The sequence below is a fragment of the Dermacentor albipictus genome, chromosome 3 (assembly GCF_038994185.2).
Source record: "Dermacentor albipictus isolate Rhodes 1998 colony chromosome 3, USDA_Dalb.pri_finalv2, whole genome shotgun sequence".
Taxonomy (NCBI): Eukaryota; Metazoa; Arthropoda; class Arachnida; order Ixodida; family Ixodidae; genus Dermacentor; species Dermacentor albipictus.
Window position 1 is genome coordinate 174,862,689 of NC_091823.1, and position 21,662 is coordinate 174,884,350.

At 44.5% G+C, this 21,662-nt stretch overlaps 1 protein-coding gene and 1 pseudogene across 1 annotated transcript; both read left to right on the forward strand.

The window, feature by feature from the left end:
- The first annotated feature begins 15 nt into the window (after positions 1-15).
- Vha13 (V-type proton ATPase subunit Vha13) lies at positions 16-19,514 on the forward strand. Its single transcript, XM_065432035.2, has 3 exons — positions 16-265; positions 1,435-1,535; positions 19,205-19,514. Exons 1-3 carry the CDS (start codon positions 184-186, stop codon positions 19,385-19,387), a joined length of 366 nt encoding a protein of 121 aa, XP_065288107.1. The 5' UTR covers positions 16-183; the 3' UTR covers positions 19,388-19,514.
- LOC135902141 (protein GVQW3-like) lies at positions 3,454-7,232 on the forward strand (annotated as a pseudogene).
- Positions 19,515-21,662: the final 2,148 nt, after the last annotated feature.

Below are 21,662 nucleotides of genomic sequence, written 5' to 3' on the forward strand. Positions count from 1 at the left end.
TCGCCCTCTGTGGCGATCGCTAGAACTTGAGAGTGTGCGGGGCCTGGTTACAGTTCGCATCTTTATTTTATGGTTCGCCGCGAGTCACCTGACTGCGGCATCGGGCTCTTCGGGCTGCACTGATCGTGTAGCGGGACAAGATCTTGCTTTTCTGCCGGTGCTAGTCGTTTCTCAAACCCGGTAATGACCAGCCAAAGCCAAGGGGTTCAACAGCTTCTCGCTGCTGAGAAGAAGGCCTCTGAAAGAGTCGCCGAAGCCCGAAAACGTAAGTTCGAACGCTGCACGAATACCTCACGTGACGAGAGGTCGGGCTCTTCCGAGTCGGGCTGTGATTCCTACTAATGTTTTCATCGTTGCTTTTCTCTGCTGACCTGGTGGAAAGTATGCTCCATTTTGTTGTATCAATGCTTTAGAACTCTTTCTTCCCTCTTGTTCACCCTGTGTTTAATCAGTTTGTTACTCACCCCGCACTGATACTCAATTACCAATTATGAACAATATATACATATATATATATCTGAACATTACTGGTGGCTTGCTGCCTTCGCGTCGTTTAAGTATTCGAGATGGGCCCGTCAAAACAAACCCTCATGCCGCTGGAATCGCTTGGAGTTTCACTTTAGCCATAAACGTTCGAAACCATTTCATACTGACGACCCCCGCCCCCTCGCAAGCCGAACAAAAATCTGCCGTTTCTGCCAGTTTGCAGTAATGCATCGCCGTCGGAATTGCTGACGTATTTGTTATTGCCGAGCTTGAGAGTCGCAACTTATTTCCAAGCCCGAGTGCTTTCGTTAAATTATACTCTGGGGTTTTACGTGCCAATGAAAGCTTTCGTGATCGGGCTTCAAAATTAAAATTACGGTGAGAAGCGGCTGCATTTCCCAGTTCCATTCACGGAATGTCGCCTTACTATGGTCGTTGCTTTTGTACCGATATCAGTTTTGTGATTTGCCGTATTTGGTGCAATCTGGTCATGTTGCTGCTCTGCCCCAGAATTCTCCACTTGTATGTGACGTAGGAGCTCAGCTTGTGCTACACTGTTGGTCATGGCTCACTTGGAGTATTAGTAGAATCCTGCAGTCAACCGTGGCGGTCACTTACAGAACAGCACCAGCAAATAATTCCCAAGTCGACTGTACCCTTTGCCAGATTTCAATATGTTATGTGGAACCACTTGGAGTGTTTCCAAATGATTCAAGAACTAGTAAGTCGGTCACTCACAGAACAGCATGAGCAATCAATTCCAGAGTACTGTGCCCTTTGCCAGATTTCAATATGTCATGGGGAAGTCCTTTCTTTTTTATCCAAAAATAGCATTTCTTTTCCTGTTGTATACAGCTTGCCATAGATATAGTTTATTGTGCTCTGAAATTTTCTCATTCTGGTGAAAGTCTTTTATGGTGCAGATGTGGTGCCCTTACTATTTTACAGGCAAGGCCAAGCGTCTAAAGCAGGCCAAGGATGAAGCTGAGGTGGAGATAAACAAGTTCAAGGCCGAAAAGGAACGCCAGTTCAAGGAGTACGAGGCTAGGGTATGTCTCCAATGGGCACCATAAACATACGAAACCTGCAGGGCACTATGAAATTTTGTTCACACTGGTGGTGCGGCCTGACCTCATCGCAATTGTTAAATGCAACATGACGTCTTGTTTGTTCAGCTTCTCTGAACCAAAAGAATTTGTTCACTGACTAGCTTAGTGAGTTTGTGCGGCGCGAGTGCGCTGGACACACCACTTGGGCGGGCACTGGCTTCCAGCTATATTATATTGGTATCGCCAAGCCAACATTTATACATGCAGACATGTTATCAATCAACAACAACAAAAGGAGAAAAAAATTCATAACAGTGGACCATTAAGAAACAGTGCTTTTTTATTGCTAATATTTACATTAGCTGTGCTCACGCAGCAGTTGCCAGCATTCCTGATTGCGAACTGCTTCAATTACCTCTCTTTGTTTTTGCTTATCGTAGAAAGGTACTCTTATCTGAGTATGGTGCACCCTCATAGGTTTCAGTGGCCTGTCAAATGTTCCTCAGATTTGTTCCTTAATTTAAGGTCATGCTCTCACTTTGTGGACATCACTGTGAACACATGTGCTGTGTGCTAGAAGTAGCTCGTTGCGGTGCCATTCTAGCAGCAATAATACAAATGACACAAAAGTGTGAATCTACAAAGAGATTGAGCCTCAGCACGCATGCTTCTCCACAAGCCGGATATGCACTAGTGGACGCTACATTGCAACAAGAACAGGCTGTGCTGTCATGGTGATTTTGCTGTGCAGGAAGGCTGCCTTCTAGGTTTTGCAATTCTATTATTGGGCTCACTGTCTATGAGGTGATCCTGCTGAGCAGAAAGTTGCAAGCTCCATTCCCAGCTGCAACATTCCTATGAGGGTACAGTGTGAGAACCGAGCATTGGCTGCGGATTAATCGTTTTCCTGTAAACCTTTTTTTTTTTTCGGGAAACCGCCAAAATATCTCGCATTTTTTGTGACATTGTCAACAGTTTTCATTATTGCAGTATCTGCAGCTCATTTGTTCTTTTATCTTTTACTGCAAGTGATTTTTTTCATGCTTTTGAGTTGCAGTTGCAGATAGACAAGGCCACAGAAACAGTCTACATCAAGGGCAATATTTTCTGGAACAGAATTCAAATATGCTTTTGTTATACGTCAAGCGACACAGTTTGCTCAGTGGGGAAGGGAAATTGCAAAGTTACGGGTGGTAAAGCACTTTTCTGTCAAGCTCAGTCCACATAAAGAGGTTATCAGAGGCTCTAAATCTTTTCGCAATCATTACTTCCAAGCTGAAGCTACGAACACTGCTCGCTTTCCAAGTCTAAATGTTTACTCGAGGTGGAGAAGCATCCCAGAACACCACCACTTCAACATTGGCTGCCATCACAGCAGTCACCTCACTCTGCACCACCATTTTTGAAGTCTATGAGAACCAGATTTCCTCTTCATTTGCACCATGTGCACCTTAAAAAAAATAGTTCTTTAAGAAGCCGAGGTCATTTAGTAGCAAAGCATTCACACAAGTATGATGAAGCGACTGCCACTTGTCGTTGGCAGAGAAAGGGCCAAAGAACCCCAGCTTGTCAAAATTGACATGGAGCCCGTGACTGCGGTATGCATAATAGCCAAGACGTTAATGCAGCACATAAAACCCGTGATATGTTTGCAATAGTTGCGATTTGCCTGAATCGGTAAAAATTGGTGCGACAATAAGAGTTGGGTCTATGAGGTCGAAAAGAATCCGACCTAATTCTTTTTTTTTTTTTGCGAAAACCTGGCGGATATGAAACAAGCGCGTTTGCATCAGCCGACCTTGAACCTTCATGCGCATGTGCGATTTTTTTCCTGCCTGCTGATGGCGTCAGTCACTTGGACGCAGCGTTTTAGTGAGGTAGTGCACAGTGCTCTTGTTGGTTTTTTACTGCAAGGAAAATGGCAGAGTGACTGGAGCAGCGCTACTGCATCAAATTTTGCCAGAAACTGGGTGACAGCCAAGTGGAAACTATTTGGAAGATTCAGACAGCTTTCAGTGAAGATGCTATGAGCAGCACACAGATTAAGGAGTGGTACAACTTGTTTAAAGGCAGCCGCACATCGGTGGAGAGCAAGCCACGCTTTGGTCGGCCATCAACATGTCGAAATGACCAGGTCATTGCCAAAGTGAACACTGTGGTGATGCAGGACTGTCGTGTGACTATCCGGGAAATTGCAGAAGAGGTGGGCATCAGCACTTTTTCTGCACATTCCATTATGACCGAAGATTTGGCCATGAAGAGAGTTGCTGCAAAATTCATGCCGAGGCTGCTCACAGTGGCGCAAAAGCAACTTCATGTTGAAGTCTCACAGGACATGTTGGATTCCACAAACGGGGACCCTGTCTTCATGAACACCACAATCACTGGCAATGAGCCTTGGGTGTACAGGTACGATCCGGAAACCAAGTCCCAGTCGTCTCAGTGGAAGCATTCCACGTCACCAAGACCAAAGAAGCCGCACATCGGTGGAGCAGTCAGCATCACTGACGTTGCTGCGCACTTGGCCGGCTGCCGAGTGCGCAGCCACGTCGAAGTGATGCTGACTGCTTTTTTTTTACTCCCGAAGTGTGGTACACCATGAGTACGCACCAAAGGGTCAAACAATCAGCAAAGAGTACGACAGGGATGTCCTTCGTCGCCTATGTGATGCTGTGCAGCACAAGAGACCGGAGTTGTTTTCAACAGGAAATTGGCGCATCCGTCATGACAATGCTCCTGCACATTCCTTGTACATGATTCAGACTTTTTTTGGCGAAAAACCAGATTCCTGTAGTTCAACAGGCTCCTTAGTGTCCTGATATGGCCCCCTGCGACTTCTGGCTGTTTCCCAAGCTCGAGAGGCCATTGAAAGGAGCGCGATTTCAGACAAGAGAAGACATTATGGCTGCAATGACAGCTGAGCTAAACTCCATTCTGAAACGGGCCTTCTCGGACTGCTTACAACAATGGCAGCACCACTGGGAGAAGTGTGTGGAGTCCCAAGGAGACTACTTTGAGGGTGATTAGGTTTCGAGCACTCCAGTTGTGCCAGTTTTTTTTTTTTTTTTCAGCCAAAGGCCGGATACTTTTCTAACAGACTTTGTATAAGCACTTTTTCTGTAACCCAGCTTCAAAAGCTTTGAGAGCATGGCATTCAATGGAACACCAAATATGAAAAATAGAAAATAACTTGATGAAAAATTTTTCCATACATGATGGTGAAATGTTAGACTAGCAGCTGTAGATAACTGCTTGAAATAGCAAGCTTTTTTTAATGCATTACTACCTGGTTAATTTTGCAGCTGCATAAAAACTTCAAACATTCTGTGTTGTCTGTTTTTTGCCCCTGTTTTAAAAAGCTAAACTGGAAAACTTTGTTATAGTGCTGTATATCAGAATTGGTATGATGCAAATATGTTGCACTCTACATTTGGTACTTAAAGCTGAAAATTATTCATCTACTTAAACTTTAACTTGTACTTCAAAATGCTTCTTTTTTTTACATCTTTTCAAATGCTGTTTTATTTTAACAAAGCTTATGAATGTGCTCTTGCTGGCTGAAGTGCTGATGGAAATTCAAGTTCTGTTTGTTGAGGCAGAGAGGCAATGTTCCAGTTGTAGCACACGAGAACCTTAAAATTTCCAGTGTCCTTTGCACTTAGGTTTTCTTCACCCATGTTGTACAACATTTACAAGTGGCCGGTGCCCCATGTTGTACAAGTCCTGATGCCTGCAGTTGGAATTGATTTCATGGATCTCCTCTTGTTCTTTGCCACTAAGGTGCTTTCCATGAACCTAGCCCAATCCAACCTTCTACAGTCGACGAATCACGGCACAATGAAGTCCACTTCAACGAAATTTTTGCCAGAACGAAGATTTTTTCATTCCCCATCAATGTCCCACAGAACATAATGCATCGAAATTCCCCCAAAATGAACTACTACATGGACACGTTCTCATTTTAATGAAGTTTTTACGGAGCAGACGTAAGCAAACTTATTTAAACTGTAGCTCATCGAAACCCCTAAAACAGTTTTTTCATGCCTTGACTAACCACCGACCTTGATAGCAAAATAAAGCACGAACTGGAGCTACTTGGGCCATGACTCAACCCAAACAAAACAGTCACCATGCCGCATTGGTGATGCCGAGGCAATGCGCTCTTATGGAGGAGCATCCCAGCTCCGAGGAAACGTTTTGAGTCATACTGGTTAGGAAAATGGGGTGCATACAGATAACATACATGCAATAATTTTATTTTTGTAGTATTTCTAACTATTAATATTCTACAAAGTATCGTAAAAATGGCTACATTGTACAATACCAATTACTAGACGAAGTAGCAGTTGTGAAGTCAAATCCCGGTAGGGTGCGACGAGGCATTCGGGCAACGCATGCTTAACAATGAACGATTGCACGCCATTTGGTCAGTGTCTCTCGAAGCTGTTGGATAGTCAGCTGAAGGACATCACAGCTGACAAATAAACGCAAGTTTTTGTCACTAGAAGAGAAGGCTCGAGTTATCGCCTAGTCTGAAGCTGGAAAGAAAAAATAATCGCAGAAGAACTAGGAATTCCAGCGAGCTTTCTTTCAACAATATTGAAAAGCAGGGATGGTATAGCCAAAACGCTAGCTTCAGGAATGTCAGCGAAGCACCAAGAAAGTGACTCAGCCAGTGCACGAGGCCTTGGACAAGGCAGTTTACACCTGGTTCATGGAGACGCAGGCCAAGAAAATCACCCTTAGGCAAAAAGCACTGGATTATGCCTGCATGCTAGCAATAGATGGCTTTAAGGCCAGCGTAGGTTGGCTGAACAGATTCAAGTCAAGCCACAGCATCATTGGCAAAGTTTTCTGCGGTGAAGTCGCTTCGGTGGATAGTGATGGCGCCACTGTGTGGATGTCAGCCAGCCTCGCAGGCATCCTGAAAGACTAAGCGCCATGGGATATTTATAATGCCAATGAGACAGCTTTTTTATGGGATGCTGCCCACCAGGACCATGGATTTTAAGGGGCTGCACTGCCATGGAGACAAGCACAGTAAGAAGAGAATAACCATGCTTCTGTGCGCCAATATGGACGGTTCAGAGAAGCAGCCACTTTTGTCATCGGAAAAAGTGCCAAACCACGCCACTGCTTCAAAGGAAACCAGAGCCTTCCCTTGAAGTATGTGACGAACACTCGGGCGTGGATGACCCGGGCTATTTCCGGAGAGTGGGTCGAAGCCTTCTTTTCGGACATGAGCAGGCAAGGGCGAAAAGTTTCTCTACTTTTAGACAATTATTCTGCCCACATCATAGAGGACACCGGGCTGGGAAACATGCAGTTAAAGTTCTTTCCACCGAATTGTGTACCGCTGTGATTCAACACCTCGACTAAGGGGTTGTCCAGAGTGTCAAGCGGGCCTACCGTGAGCGCCTTATTCAAACGATGCTTCTGAACAGGCACTTGGGCCGTGAAACAAAAGTGGACTTCTTTATGGCGCTCTAAACGATTGCCGCTTCGGCCATAATCTGCAACTGTTTCCGCCATGCTGGGTTCACTGCACAGGCTGCCGAGACATTGGACTCTGAGAATAAAAGTAGCAATGGAAACGCGTCGCTGTTTGATGAAGTCGCAGCCACGTGGGCAGCCCTGCAGGAAAGTGGAGATGTGCCCACCCATGTACATCCCAACAGGTACATCCAAGCCAACTAGTGTGTGGTGGTGCACGAAGCATTGAGAGACCAAGAAATCCTGAAGAGTGTTCGGGAAGACTGTGTTTCGTTGGACGAAGATGAAACAACCCCGCAACATGAGCCCGGACCACTGACTACATCGCAGGTCATGGACACATTTGATACAGTCAGACGTTGCATCGGGTCCCAGGATGACGACAAGGCTGGTGGTATGCGGGAGTCACATTGTGCCATCACTTGGCAAGAAGTGCAAACACGCTGACCAGTTTTTGAAATTAGAGCTTGCTTTTTCACCACCAAGTCACGTGTTGCCTATGTATTTGATAATATCATGGCAACGAATTTCTGCAACGACGGAATTTTCGGCGCCCCGTCAATTTCATTGTAGCGGAATTCAACTGTATGTATAATGAAGCCAGAGGCCAAAATACAACTCAAATGCTGTCTTTTATTAATGAGAATGCAGAAGTGACCATTTGAATATGCCAATATATCTGTGTAGCCCAATGAGCCATTCACGACATGTTGTCATGTGCTGAGTGCCCTTTGGTTATACTAGGATTGACGTGAACATTCCTCGAGCCATGCTTCAGTGGTGAGGAGCAGTCGTATCACTGCTAGATAGTGCCTCAAGTATGAATAGCCAGCTAATCTGGAAGCACTGACTAGTGAGGGTAACAGAATTATTCACAGTGGGATTTTGTGATATGTCACAGCTGTTTTGCGTTGACTGTGATGAGTTGTACACAAGCATGTATGCTTGTGAATTCAGGTGCAGGTGAGAGCATACATTTGCACCTGGATTTATGCGTGAGCAAGCATTACTTTATTTATTTCATGTAAGCTTATCTGAACATTCCAATACAAAGTATTGTGAACTTCCAGATAAGTTCATGATGATGATGAGTTAGCAACTCCGTGGAAACGGGGCAGTGGTACATGTCGCCAAGCTAGTTCTTTAAAGCTTTCTGGTGCATTGAAATTTTTCAATATCTTTATACACTAAGCAACACTATTCAAAGTGGAAAGCACTTTATTGCATGCTGAGGTGTGCAGATATTGAAACTTTTGGATGACAAATCCAGTAGTGCCCTATTTGATTCGGTCTTCTAATCAAATAGTCACTACTATTCATAAATACAAATATTTTTCTAATAACCAATATTTCAGAATGTCAACTGTGTGCAATAAACATAAAACTGGAACAAAGCAATGAATTTAATTCCTGCTGGCACAGTATAGGTATAAAACTTGAGCTTGCATATTGGAGCAAGCTACATTGCTCAGGCAGCCCGGCTTTTTATTTTTTTGTTTACTCATACTGTTGGCCTGTTGGCCGTTACAGGGTGGGTCAAACGCAGCACTTCAGCAATTAGTACAATACATGAATATTACATAGAGCACAAAAAAAAACAGGTCCATAGTAGCATTTCGGCAATTAGTCCAGTACTTGAATAAGCGAACATAAGCAAACAAAAAAGATACATAAGCGAAATGTTCTGCACTAACTCCGATTAATAAGACAACATACGTGCATAGTACACGTACGTGCATCTTTCAATGTTTTGTTTATTTGTTTATTGACAAAACAACTCTCAAGAGCGGTTTGTCTTGGTGCCAAGGCAAAAGGCGGCATTAAAAAGCCACCTGACTAGGCCTTTGACACCAGACAGCACGCGCAGCACACAACATGAGCGCGACATGCTTCAAAACACACCGCAAAATATCAAACACATACAAATAAAAATGCATGTAGCTTTAAGTTTTTTTCAAATTGTTCTGCACTGGTGTTTTCTCGTGAACACCGGTAATTCATTCCATTCTTTAATCGTTCTTGGCAAGACGGAAGATGTTACGGTGTTAATGTGCATCTGAGGTATTTGAAAAGTATTATATTTGCTTTTCCGTAATATTCTGCCTTGTCGTGATATCAAATAATGTTTACTTTTGATGTTAACTGTGCTTTTAGTGAGAAGAAAAAAAACTTCAACCTAGCTATGCACCTGCGTTCAGGCAAGTTCAGCAAACTGATCATTTCGGAGATAGAATCTGTGTGAAAATTACGTGATGGAATAAACCTTGCTGCTCGACTCTTTCCACTCTTTCCAGTCTCTCAATTAACCCTGACTGATAAGGGTCCCAGGTTATGCTGGCATATTCTAGCGTGGGTCGAATGTTTGTTAAATAAGCTGTTAGTTTTACTGACTGTGAGGCTAACTGCAATATCCGTCGCAAGAACCAAAGCTTCTTTTGCACAGTTGTGCATATCTTTATAACATGGTCTGACCAGCTTAAATTCACAGATATGTGTGCGCCTAAGTATTTCAGCACGTCAACCATGGAAAGCACCGAAGAATTCACTTTGTAATTAAAATCGAAAATATGATTAATTTTATTCGTTATGCACAATACAACAGTTATACTCTCATTTAGTTTCATTTTCCATTTGTTGCACCATTTTTCTATAGCCCTAAGAGCATCACTGAGTAATTGCTGATCTTCCATGCTATTAATTTCTTTGTATAATAAGCAATCATTGGCAAAAAGTCCCACCGTGATACCATTGTCAGTTTCAGAGCAAATGCAATTACCATGACTTTACCGGCTATACAGTGATCATTCACTCTCTCTAAACTGTTTTACTTGTTTATTTGTTCCTGCAAGCAAACTGTTGATTTCCTCCTAATGCTCCATTTGTATTTCCAATAAACACTTCATAGCGTGCAACATAACGGAGCTTGCTAACATTATGAATTCAAGAAAACGACTTATCACTATATGAAAAGTGTTAGATTTTCAGTGCCATTTGCTTTCAGCAATATTTATTTATTTATTTATTTTATATGCCTCAAGGGCCTGAAAGGGCATTACATAAGGGGGGATGGCATACAATAATCATGAACAAGAGTGGTCTTTCTTAACAAAGCAACATGTTGGGATGAAGTAAAAGCAGTAAAAGTAAAACCACAGCATAAATATAAAAAGCACGTACATGTCGAAAGCACTACGCATTGCTTATACAGCATCAAATGTTAACATGGCTAAAATTGATAATCAGTTTCAAAAAAAGCAAGTAAATTAGATTGTAAAGTTGATTGCTGTGTGTATGTGACAATGCTAGCGGGCAGAGAATTCCACTCATTGACCTACAAAACAAGGGGCAAATACTGATGTTTTTTTGTACAAGAAAATATAGGTTTTATGTTCATGGTCAATGTGTGTGGAAATGTAGGAAGCCGGGTGAATGAAGGTTCGGTAGAATGGCAAATCACTGTGGTATAACATGTGGAAGAATGATCGGCGGGAAAATTTTCTGCGCATGACAAGTGGTGAAAGATTTATACTTCGTTTAAGAGAAGATACTTTCATAACGAGAATAAGGTGACAAAATAAACCGTGCAGCTTTATTTTGAGCAGATTCAAGCATATCAGTAAGGTTTGCTGTGCGCTGGTGCGATACTATCGTAGCGTATTCTAAGGATGGTCTGATTACAGTGTTATACACGTGAAGTTCAGTATCTTCGTTTGCAAGTTTCGAGCATTGTTTCAGAAGACCAAGCTTTGCCAGTGATGTATTCCACGTGTTCCGTCAAAGATAAATCAAAATTGAAGAAAATGCCTAAATATTTTACTGATGGAACCGTTTCAATTACTGTGTTATTTACAGCGTATGCGTTAGGCGGCAGATCTGGAACGAATGAAAAACGTACGTGCTTGGTTTTATGAACATTAATTTCCATTTGCCGTGAACGGCACCACTCTGACAGTTTTGTCAGGTCCAACTGCAGAGTGGTTGTCATTTGGTCCAGTGATTTCCCTGCACATGACACAGTCATCGGCAAACAGGCGCAGCGAAGAGGAAATGTTGGATCCGATATCATTAATGTAGACTGAGAACAGTAAAGGGCCCAGCACGAAGCACTGAGGTACTCCTGAGTTGACAATGCTGGGACTAGAGATAACATAGTTAAGTTTGACTGACTGAACCCTGTTAGTAAGAAAGCTGTTAATTCACTGGGTTGTTTTATCATCAAGCTTAAGATTCTGTATTTTAGTCATGAATTGTATGTGTTGCATGCGATCGAATGCCTTACAAAGGTCAATAAAAAATGCATCTGTATATCAATAGTTATTCAGAGAATCTTGAAGATAAGTTAACAATTCAAACAGCTGAGTTTTGCAAGAACGGTTATCACGGAAACCATGTTGGTTATCGATTACAGTCGAACCGGACTATATTGAACCTGTTTACATTGAATTATTCTTTATATAGAACAATTTCTAAACATGGTATAGTTACAATGAGTATATATAGCAAAAATTACGCTTACATCAAACAGAAATAGCAGGGACTCCCGATATATCAAACGTAAAGCGGCGAAAAAGTGCCCCCAGAAGTTGGCTTTCCCTCATGGTGGCGGGGAAACCCGGCGGCGTGGCTCCATCCAACCACTCTCCCTACTGTGACCGCGCTGCCTCAGGCGAGCCATCAACACCCCCCTGCAGAAAATTATCTTGGCCCGCAGCTCTTGCTCAGACAGCCAATCAGAGGCTCCTGTGCCCTCGTCGGGCAAGATAGCGCAAGTGCGAGTTGTCTCACTGCTTTTCTGGTTCATTGTGCTTGCGCCATTTTGCGCATTGTGGGCCTTCTCCTGCAGTGTTGCCATGATGAAGCAGCCGAATTCGCCTTTCGTTGTGAAGCTCGAAATCATAAATCGGGTCGAACAGGGTGAGAAGTCGGTGTCCCTGCATTGTGCAAGATTTCGAGGAGTGCTCTCAGCACGATCTTGAAGAATAAGGGGGAGATTAGGGCTAAAGTGGCCAAAGTCACGACCCAGGGCCTGTGGCGCCCGACGCGTACGCACAGCCATGTGCAAGTGGTTCATCCAAAATTGCTTCAGACGTGCCGGCTTCCGCATGCTTGTTGATGACTGTAAATTCTGATAAATGCAACGAAGCTATTGCCGGTGTTGCTGAAGTTTGTAGCGAGCTGTCAGAATTTTCGGAAGCTTTGATCAATCAACGGCCGACAAGCTTGTAAGTGCAGATGATGGTGTCACGACCACGGCAGAGCCCAAAAACAAAGACTACACTGCCAACATCATACCGAGCACAAGTGAAAGTGGGCATAATGAAGAAAGCAACGACGATCCTTGGTCCACATCCTCCGAGGTGATTGGTGCACTTGCACTAGTCCGGTGCTTCTGCGTGAATACGGAAGGTTGCGGCCTCAGCTGCTCCGGCTCCTTAGACAATGTGGAGAAGTGTGTCCGTCGCAGGTAGCAAAATTGCCCAAGCAGAGAGAAATACAGGACTATTTCATGGGAAACTGAGCTAGTTTCATTAATAAAGTGATATTATAGATCATATGAGCTTTTATTACATCCAATTCTTTATATCGAATTATGCTCTATATTGAACCAATAGGCGTTTTTTTGCGAGTTTGATATAGCAGGGTTCGACTGTAGCAAGTTGTTTTTATTCAGGTGAGAAACTATGTGCGTAAACAGAATATGCTCGAATATTTTGCATGCACTAGACGTTAGAGAGATCGTTCGGTAGTTATTAGCACAAGGTTTTACACCGGATTTAAATATAGGTATTACATATGCTGATTGCCAATCTTCTGGGGTGCAACCTGTGTCAAGTGACTGCTGAAATATTAGTTTTAATAAGTACAGTAAAACCTCATTAATTCGAAGTCATCGGTACCACAAAAAATCTTCCAATTGAGTGAGTTTTCGAATTAACCGAACACAAAAAAAATGCAACCCAGGTAAAAAATTTTGCTGCAGGAATGCGTTACCTTTATTCAGCGATCTTTGGATTACTTGAAGTAATCCAAAAGTAATCCAAAAGTTTGGATCTTTGGAGATGCTGGTTTGCTGCGTCCTGTAATTCGAGGTTCCAAGGGTCATGTTTTCTAGTTGGCCAACTACGTGCAGCATTTGAAAATTTCTACCGTGGCACTCAACAAAACTGCGGATAACGTTCAGCGATCCGATAGCTTCCATGAGGGCAGGTGCTCGGGAGGGCTTGTTAGCATCGTCATCGTTGCTGTCACCACACATGGTCACATTAGCGGTAGCTTCACTCTCCAAGTCTGAGTAGCACGTTTGTTGATCATTTTCAAAGTTCAGATACTCGGCGAAGCCAACTGCACCGGATTTGCTATCCTCAGCGCAGAGTGCATTGATGCGGTCGCAATACTTGGCTCCTTCTTCATCAAGTGCACATAAATAGTCAGCATAGCATCGACGGTGCTTTCCTTCGAGAAGCCAGCCTGTTCAAAACACCGCATGGTCAAAGTAGATCCCAGTTGCTTCCATGCATTCACAAAAAGACATGGCCCCGAGGAGGTCAATGGAGTACTTCTTGGTGTTGTCGTAGCAAAGGAGCATGCACTTCAGCAGGTGGTGGCAGTAAATCTTCCTCGTGTGGTGAATGATGCCTTGGTCCATTGGCTGCGAGATCACCGTGGTGTTTGGAGAAAGAAATACCATCCTGACAGCTTTCAGGTGTGGGATGTTACCATGCACCGGGCATTTATCTACAATGAAGAGTACATTCCTGCCTGTGGCTGCGAACTTGCGGTCAAGCTGCCGAACGTAATCTCCAGATATTGCCCCTGTGACCCACGCTTTCTTGTTGTGCCGGTAGATAAGCTCATCCCCTTGGCGGCAGGCGTGCATGTTTAAAGCAACGAGGCTTCCCACCCTTTCCACCTATGAGTAGCAGCAGCTTGTGTTTACTGCACATATTCACGCCACACAGAATGGCAATTCTTTCCTTGCCCTGCTTTCGACCCTTGACCCCGGTGTCCTTCGCTGCGAACATTTTTGTGGGCCGCGTCTTGTAAAAAAGTGCTGCCTCGTCAAGGTTGTACACATCGTCTGTGCCTTACTCACTAAGCAACGGAGCCAACATGTTTTTTCCAGTCTACGATGACTCTTTCGTTTGCACTGCCGCTCTCGTCATAGACAGCTAGAAAGGTCAAATTATTGCACTCTTTAAGACGGCTGAACCATCCATTGCTATACTTTAACTCGTCGTGCCCAAGTTGTAGAGCGAAGTCGTTGGCCTTCTCCCACAGTATCGTTCCATTGACGGGAAGGTGGGCTGCGTTTGCTTTCTGCAGCCAGCGGCAGCCAGCGAAGTAAAGGTGATTCCACATCTTGGTACGTGGGAACCCGTACTCGCGACCGCTTCGAAGAATGTTTTGCTATAGGCCTCCAGTACCTTCGACTTGTTCTTCAATATTGTGGACAACATCGAGAGGGGCACACTTTGCCTTTCTGCCAACTCAGTCTTGGAACACATTCTGACCCTCTTCTTGGATCAAGTAGAACTTCTGCTGCACCGTTAAATTCTTATACTTTGGAATCTTCGCTCACTAGCACTTCTGCACAGTTCAGAACAAAAAGAAAGCACGCTAGCTGCAACACCTCTAACCACCGCACACAAACGGTGCAGACCGGTGTTGCGCGCCCACACATCACCGCAGGCACGGAGAGAGAATGGGCGAACGGCAACCAGGGGCAGCAGCACGGAACACGTGCTGACTCTACAACTGCTGCGACTCTGAGGAGCGTGCGGAGTGGGGGACGAGAGCACATGACAAAAACGGTATGCCTGCTGTGTTGCAGTGAAGCACGTCTTCTCCTCTGCAGGCGCTCGTTTCGGCGGGGCGTACCGTGGACTGATTTTTGTGCTAGCAGTACTACAGGTCGGGCACTTCATCTATAAATAATCGCGATTGCTATGTGGTGTCGCCTCGCGGCTCCGAATGGCCGACGTTTCAGCAAGCTTGTGGTGGAAAGGGGATATGGAATCGATGCATAGCACCCCAAATCTTCGAATTAGCCGTGTGGATCCTAGGCTGCCAGGTCGAATTATCCAGCCAAATTTACATTGGAAAATACAGGACCGCAGAAAACTTGCGAATTAATGAGATTTCACTGTATGCTGATTTGTTGCAGGTTAATTTCAGAAGTTTGGCACTAATGCCATCGGGCCCCGGACTATTCTTGTATTGAAGACACTCTATTGCGCTTGCTACACCATTTTTAGTAATGAAAATCGGCAGGAAGGGATCATGGGTTGAAGTCTGGTAATGCTTGCAAATCTAGTCGAAGTTCATCTGAAAATACAGACGTGAACTGGTCGCTGAATATTTCTACGATTTCCTCTGCCGATAGAGCATTGTCGTGCACACTTTCTAGGAGGGTCTGCAAATTAGTGTCTTTGCGGTTTACGATGCGCCAGAATATTTTAGGATCTGCATTTAGAAGGTGAGGTAGTGTGTGATTGAAAAATTTGGCATCTATGATAGTGGCCTCAGTTTGCCTGGATATATTATAATTATGCCAGTCTGCTGTCACGTTAGTTTGTGACGCCATTTTAAATGTGTGCTTCTTTCTGTTCAAGCTTCTTGTGTGAACACACAAGAAGCTTGAACCTGTGTGAACCATGGGTCATTTGTATTCGATGTGACAGTCATTTTTGGAACACAGCTTTCTTCTATTTTTCTTTAACATGTCACGAAATATAACCCAGTTTTCATTTGTGGTACAATTTTGAAGATTTGCTTCAAAACCGGGTGTAAAGTGCATCAGCATACCATTCATTTTCTCAATATCTGCACATGCAGAATTCATTAAGGGCTTGGTTGATATTGTTTCATCAGAACGTAGTAGAGATAATGAGCAGTGCATGACCTGGTGGTTGCTGATTTCCTCCAGGACATGGGTAGCTGCATTATCAGGATGATTAGTAAGAATTAGGTCTGTTTTTTTCAGCTTGTCGGTTCCGTTACCAGCTGTGACATGTGATGCTCATGTGCTAAGTGTACAAAGTTCAGACTTTCTTGGCAACGGCTGGTACAGCTAACAGTGGAAGCAGTCCAGTCTATGCCAGGGTAATTCAAATCCCCTCCAAGAATAGCAACAGAGTTGAGGTACTTGTTTAAAATGTGCTCAAGCGAATCGGTCAACAGTTCAGTGAACTCTGGGCGACTATCAGGTGGTCGGTAGCATGCAGCAGTAGCGCAAGGTACTTGTGCAAATGTGCGGTAACCCACGTAAGTTCAAGGGCCGAGTCGTAGACTATAGCTGAAGGATTTCATTCTTTTTTAATGGCAATCATTACCCCGCCACTTCGAGAAGTCGCTCGGTCTTGACGGAATACTTCGAACTGGGCAGGAAAGTTAAGTTCGCTGCTTTCCGTCCCCACCGTATTTATTTCCGTCTCCACCATATTATTTGTAGCTGTTAATTTCTGAATGGCTGATGGGGTGGCTGATATGTCATGTCGTTAGAACTTTGTGGTCTGAGGCTACATCAGCAGCGCTCACTTGTCTTGTGGTTTTATTGGCAAAATTTTTGTGACTGGTGGGTATCCCGACAATTCTATCTGTGGTAGACTCATACCGGTAGGTGCGATCACGCATTTAGAGGTAGTTGAAACGGACTGAATAACGCTCATTTTCATTGCGGGTGGATTTGGCGAAGTCTTAAAGCTTTTTGTGCGCCAATTGTACTTTGGGAGAAAAATCTTCAAGCCAAACATTCGGATATTCTAGCTTTTTAAGTTTAGGGGCATTGCGCAAAACTTCAGTCTTAGACTTAAAGTTGAGAAATTTAACGATTATGGGACGATCGAAATTCAGGCACGGCTGGCCCACTCGGTGAGCACGTTCAATGTTGCCAGGCCGTATATTGAGGTGAGTCGCGAAGAATTCTTTCGCAATTTTTTAGGACTCTTCGTAGCCCTCCTTTCCTGTCTCAGCAATGCGTTTGACAATAAGATTATTTCCCCTCATCCTGTTGTTCATATCATCCACAATATCGAATAATTCCTCATTTACCTTTGCGATACTTTATTTAACTTTGCGCACAGAGTCGCCTACATTCTCACACTTGGTTTTCATTTGTGGCATTTGCTTAGACTGCCTTCAATAGCACATATTTTTGAAATAATACTGCAAATGTCCCGTTTTATTGCTGTTAGACTAGCCGTGGTTTCGTCGTGGAATTCTATCATTAAAGCTAGAACATCATCGATCTTAGGGCCAGGGTTAGATTCCACGTCGCCAGCACAAAGCAGGATGAGTGAAATAACTGACCCTAGCAGTAGGGAGGTGGGTCTCGGACATTGAGATTGAACGAAGGCGGACACAAGCCCAAAGTGTGCATTGTGGGAGCTCCTGGGTTGCCGGCAGGAAATAAGTTAGCCAGTCCTCAACACCCACCACTTCTACGTCAACACCCACCACACTTCTCAAGAAACATATGCAACAAAGTGGGATCATTAGCTATCAAAACGTGGAAGCATTACAAAACAGCACTTCGTGCCAAACTACATACCTACCTAGAATAGCAAAAGACAGAGCTTAGCCATGGGAGCCGGTGGCAGCTAATCCCAAACATTTGATGTGGCGAGCTCCTTTTTGTAGCATGCAGTGGCGCTACATTCATTGTGATGTCAGTCAGTAATGTCACAGGAAAGGTGACTGGTGCAGGAACGGAAGGACACGGTTCCAATCTTTGGTGACGAGAGCGGCCAGACAGCAGTCGGCGGCACGAGGTGATGGTATTTAGAATAGTGAAAGACAGCTTAGCCGTGGGAGCCTGTGGCCGCTAATTCCACCATTCAATTTGGTCTGAAAAGTAACGATTCGCAAAACCCTAATTGCCTGTTATCACTTCCTTAGTGCCACCAACCTTCTAGTCGCCTCTTACTAGTCTCCACAGCAGGTATAAGGTTCAGGATGATGAGAATCTCAAACAGTAATCAGTGGACTCGAGGATGACCAGCTTTGGGAGAAGGCCACTGAGATTAGATCATCACATGACGAGGGTGGCTGAATAAAGTGATCATAGTTGGCTGCATGTAGTGTGATTATTCTGCTAGCAGTCCAAGTTAAGTTCAAAGCTTCAATGAATAGCCTTAAGCCTGCCTCGTGTAAAGCCTACATCCAGTGAAAAATTCACGCACACACACACGCACAAAGTGACAGGCCTGCGTGGCGGTATTTACCACCGAACCAAGCAGAGGTATATTCTTCTGTAACCAGCAGCCACAGCACGCAGCTTGCACTTGCAATCAAAATGCAGCACGTCACATACCGGAAGCACGAAAATGCACAAATGTGTAATTTGGTGTAACTTTCTGTTTATGAGCTGTATTTGTTATATGTAAGGTCCATTGAAAGTATCGCAGATGAAAAGACTGCACTGACTCTACTACTCGCTTAGCTTCCTCAGGCAAAACGGAGTATGGGATTGAGTGTTCTAGAAACACCTTCTATCAGTAAAGCAGAGCAGCAAGATTCTGGTATTGTGGGTGTGCATCAGAGGAAGTCTACATAGCAAACTAAAACTACAGCTTCAAGCCCATGTGATGGAATGTGTTTGAAACCATCTGCAAGTTGCCTCTCTGACATGACACCACCTTGTGTTGACAAGAGAAAGCTAGGAAAAACAGTTAAGAAGGATGTAGGATTGGGCTTTACAGTAAAACATGGCTTATAGTTTTGATTAACAGTGCAGGAGCAACAGAAGGCACAGGAGAGAGAACAGAGCACTGATCTCTTCTGTCCCCTTTGTTGTTCTTGCGCTGTTAACGAAAGTATAAGCCACTTACCACAGAATATTTTAACACATTGAGTGTGCAAACCTATAAAAAAACATCACCTACATTAAGTGCGTATGAAAGCGTGACTGTTTTTGTGTGAGCAGACAACCTTCCTGTCAAGTTTCCACGCCTTCTGCACAGTCACCGTCTTGTTTGGATAGCAAAGTAGCCTGCATTGTTTTCAACCTGATGTTGTCTTTATGAAACTCCTATGCCGACTTCGTAAGAATTAGAATGAGGCTTGAGATGGCCTTTTTGTTTAGTAGCTGTCTGCGGCGAGTGTTGTAATGCAGCCCATATATCGATCACTCGTGTTGCATGATGGGAATGCCTTATGCCCTCCCTGCTTGTGTGCAGCACATGGGCTCCAAGGAGGACATAGCCACCAAGATCGAGGCTGAGACCCGCCAGAAAATGAACGAGATGAACCAGCTGGTGGCACAGCACAAGAAGGCTGTCATTGAGAAACTGCTCAGCCTGGTCTATGACATCGACCCACAGGTGCACCGCAACTATCGGCCTGCTGCCACCACCCAGTGAGCAGGCCCCGGTTGGACAGGCGAGCGTCTTGTTACATTCCTCTCGTGTCCACCTTCAGCTCGACCTGCCTCTCCCCCACCCAGTCAATTGTGTGTACGCAGTAAATAAAAAAACATTTGTCACTGCCTCTGAATGTCATAATCGCTTATTTTAGCATAATGGGCCAACACAAGGTACAGTGGCTCAAGGCTTTCAGTTGCCAGTGCTCCAGGCGCAAGATAATTAAATGCCTGGGAAGTCAGCTTTACGCGATTGAAGTCATGTGAATCAAAACCAATGTGCAGTCCAGTACTGACAAAAACGCACGTGATAATGGCAGATATGAAGCGGAGTGCAACACACCAGTACTTCAACATTGAAACTATGTAACAGATACCGATCAAGAAGATTGTGCCGGTGTTTTGGGCTGCTTAAAGTATGAAAGGCAGAAATTGTCAGGATGGCAGGCAGAGGTTAGGGATTTGCATTTCAAAATTGTTTTTGTTTGCAATTAGCTACAATACAAAATTTACGTCTTATTGAAAATTTACTGCTCCAGGAGACAACAGTGCATTCACTCTAAAAAAAAAGTAAAACATGGCTACATAGACGCAGTTATGGCTCACTGGACATTGCAGTAATTCAACACAAAATGACAAACATACAAGTAACTAAACGTGTCGGTCAGAAATATGTCGGAGCAATAAACATTGTGATAGAAAAGGTTCATGGGCCCATGGGCTCAACGCACTGTGAGGGGAGTGTGGGGCACAGACATTGTTTTTATCTCGTTCAGGTTCTAGTCACATATGACACTTGGACGCACAACAAAACAATACATAGAACACTTAAGCATATAAGAGAAGGCTCTGTTACCCTATCCTAACCTTCCGTGCAAATGTGGCACAGTTCGCTATCCTACATGTCCGTTTTCAGCTGACTGTCAGATGTGCACTCTTGCGGCGGTGCCCTCACGGTACGTAGACTTTGTACAGGTGTGTCGGCTGTCCAAGCCTTGGCACTTGGTAGGTCTGGCTACTCCTCTGGTGGCTCAAGGGTCGTGGCAGACGAAAAGCTCTGCTGGCTTCTGCCAGTGCAAGCTGTGCCGAAAGCAGTGCTGCTGACTACACGAACCATGGCGCTGCTCAGTCTCTTCAACAGCTCTCGGGAGGGATTGCAGGCGCTGGCACCAGGGCGGAACATCAGCCGCCGGAGCCATTCTCGGGGGCCCGATAGTTCCCAGATGGCTGCCAGAGTGGACCGTTGGCTGCTCGTGTGTGGGCTGGCCCGGCTGTGTCTGTGAACAGGCAGGTGCCAAGGCAGACCGGTAGCCGTCTCGATCACTTCCACAGGAACACATTCCGCCAGGTCCTCGTCAGTCCAAGCTCAATCTCCCAAGCCATCTGCAATCAAATCCCAGCATGCGCTCCCCTCGCATGCCACACTGCCGTGCACCACCACGCACACACTTCTTTTACTTCGTCGCACTGCTGCAGCACATTGTAATTGTTCCAGTCCACTCATAACAACATCGAACTGAAGAAGTAAGGAAGTCGGTCCTAAGTCTTCTCATTCAAAATGTTGTGCTCTGCAAGAATTTTAAGGTAATGTAAGATAATGGCTGCTTCCAATCAGAGTTTGGACGGCAGTGTACAGGGCAACGTTTTTTAGAATACTTTCAGTGTGACAGCTCGTGGAATGTCGCCTTTCTGTTTCCTTCTGCACGGTGGCGCTAAACCACGCACGCTGCTTGCCACTGGGCCGGCTTGTTGCATTCATCATTGCTGCCTGGTCGACACAGAAAGAGTGGTTTGCACATTTATTTAAATACTCTCAATGCCATTGTGGCATTACAGAGAGGAGCGGTTATACATGTTCAATATGGCAGTCTTGAATGATGCATGTTCAGGGTTGCTGGCAATAAAGGCATGGAGGCGATTCCATTCAGATTATTTCTTTGACACATACGAATGTAAGTATACGTTGTTCTGGCAGAACGGCACTTGAACTTTGAACTTATGGTCATAGTGGGGTGAAATGTAACAAGGTGGCGAGAGCAATGTGCGTTTCAATTCAGGATTAGTCAAGATTTTATGAGACATTTCTTAACATTCAGTTTCATGGACCAGAGTCAACACCAAGAAGTAATGCTGTCAAGACCACATTGAAGTTGAGAAGAATCATAAGGGTTAGATATTACACAGTAGAGGACACAGTCATTGGCAAATAGCCTGATTGTTGATTTAATGCAGGTGGGAAGGTCATTAATGTAAATTAGAAACAATAGGGGAGGTCC

What these genes read in the sequence shown, in the direction of transcription:
- Vha13 (XM_065432035.2), top strand. Translation starts at nt 184, where the DNA reads ATGACCAGCCAAAGCCAAGGGGTTCAACAGCTTCTCGCTGCTGAGAAG. An exon ending in AGTCGCCGAAGCCCGAAAAC is followed by an intron (nt 266 to 1,434) that starts GTAAGTTCGAAC and finishes ACTATTTTACAG; the next exon opens with GCAAGGCCAAGCGTCTAAAG. An exon ending in TCAAGGAGTACGAGGCTAGG is followed by an intron (nt 1,536 to 19,204) that starts GTATGTCTCCAA and finishes GCTTGTGTGCAG; the next exon opens with CACATGGGCTCCAAGGAGGA.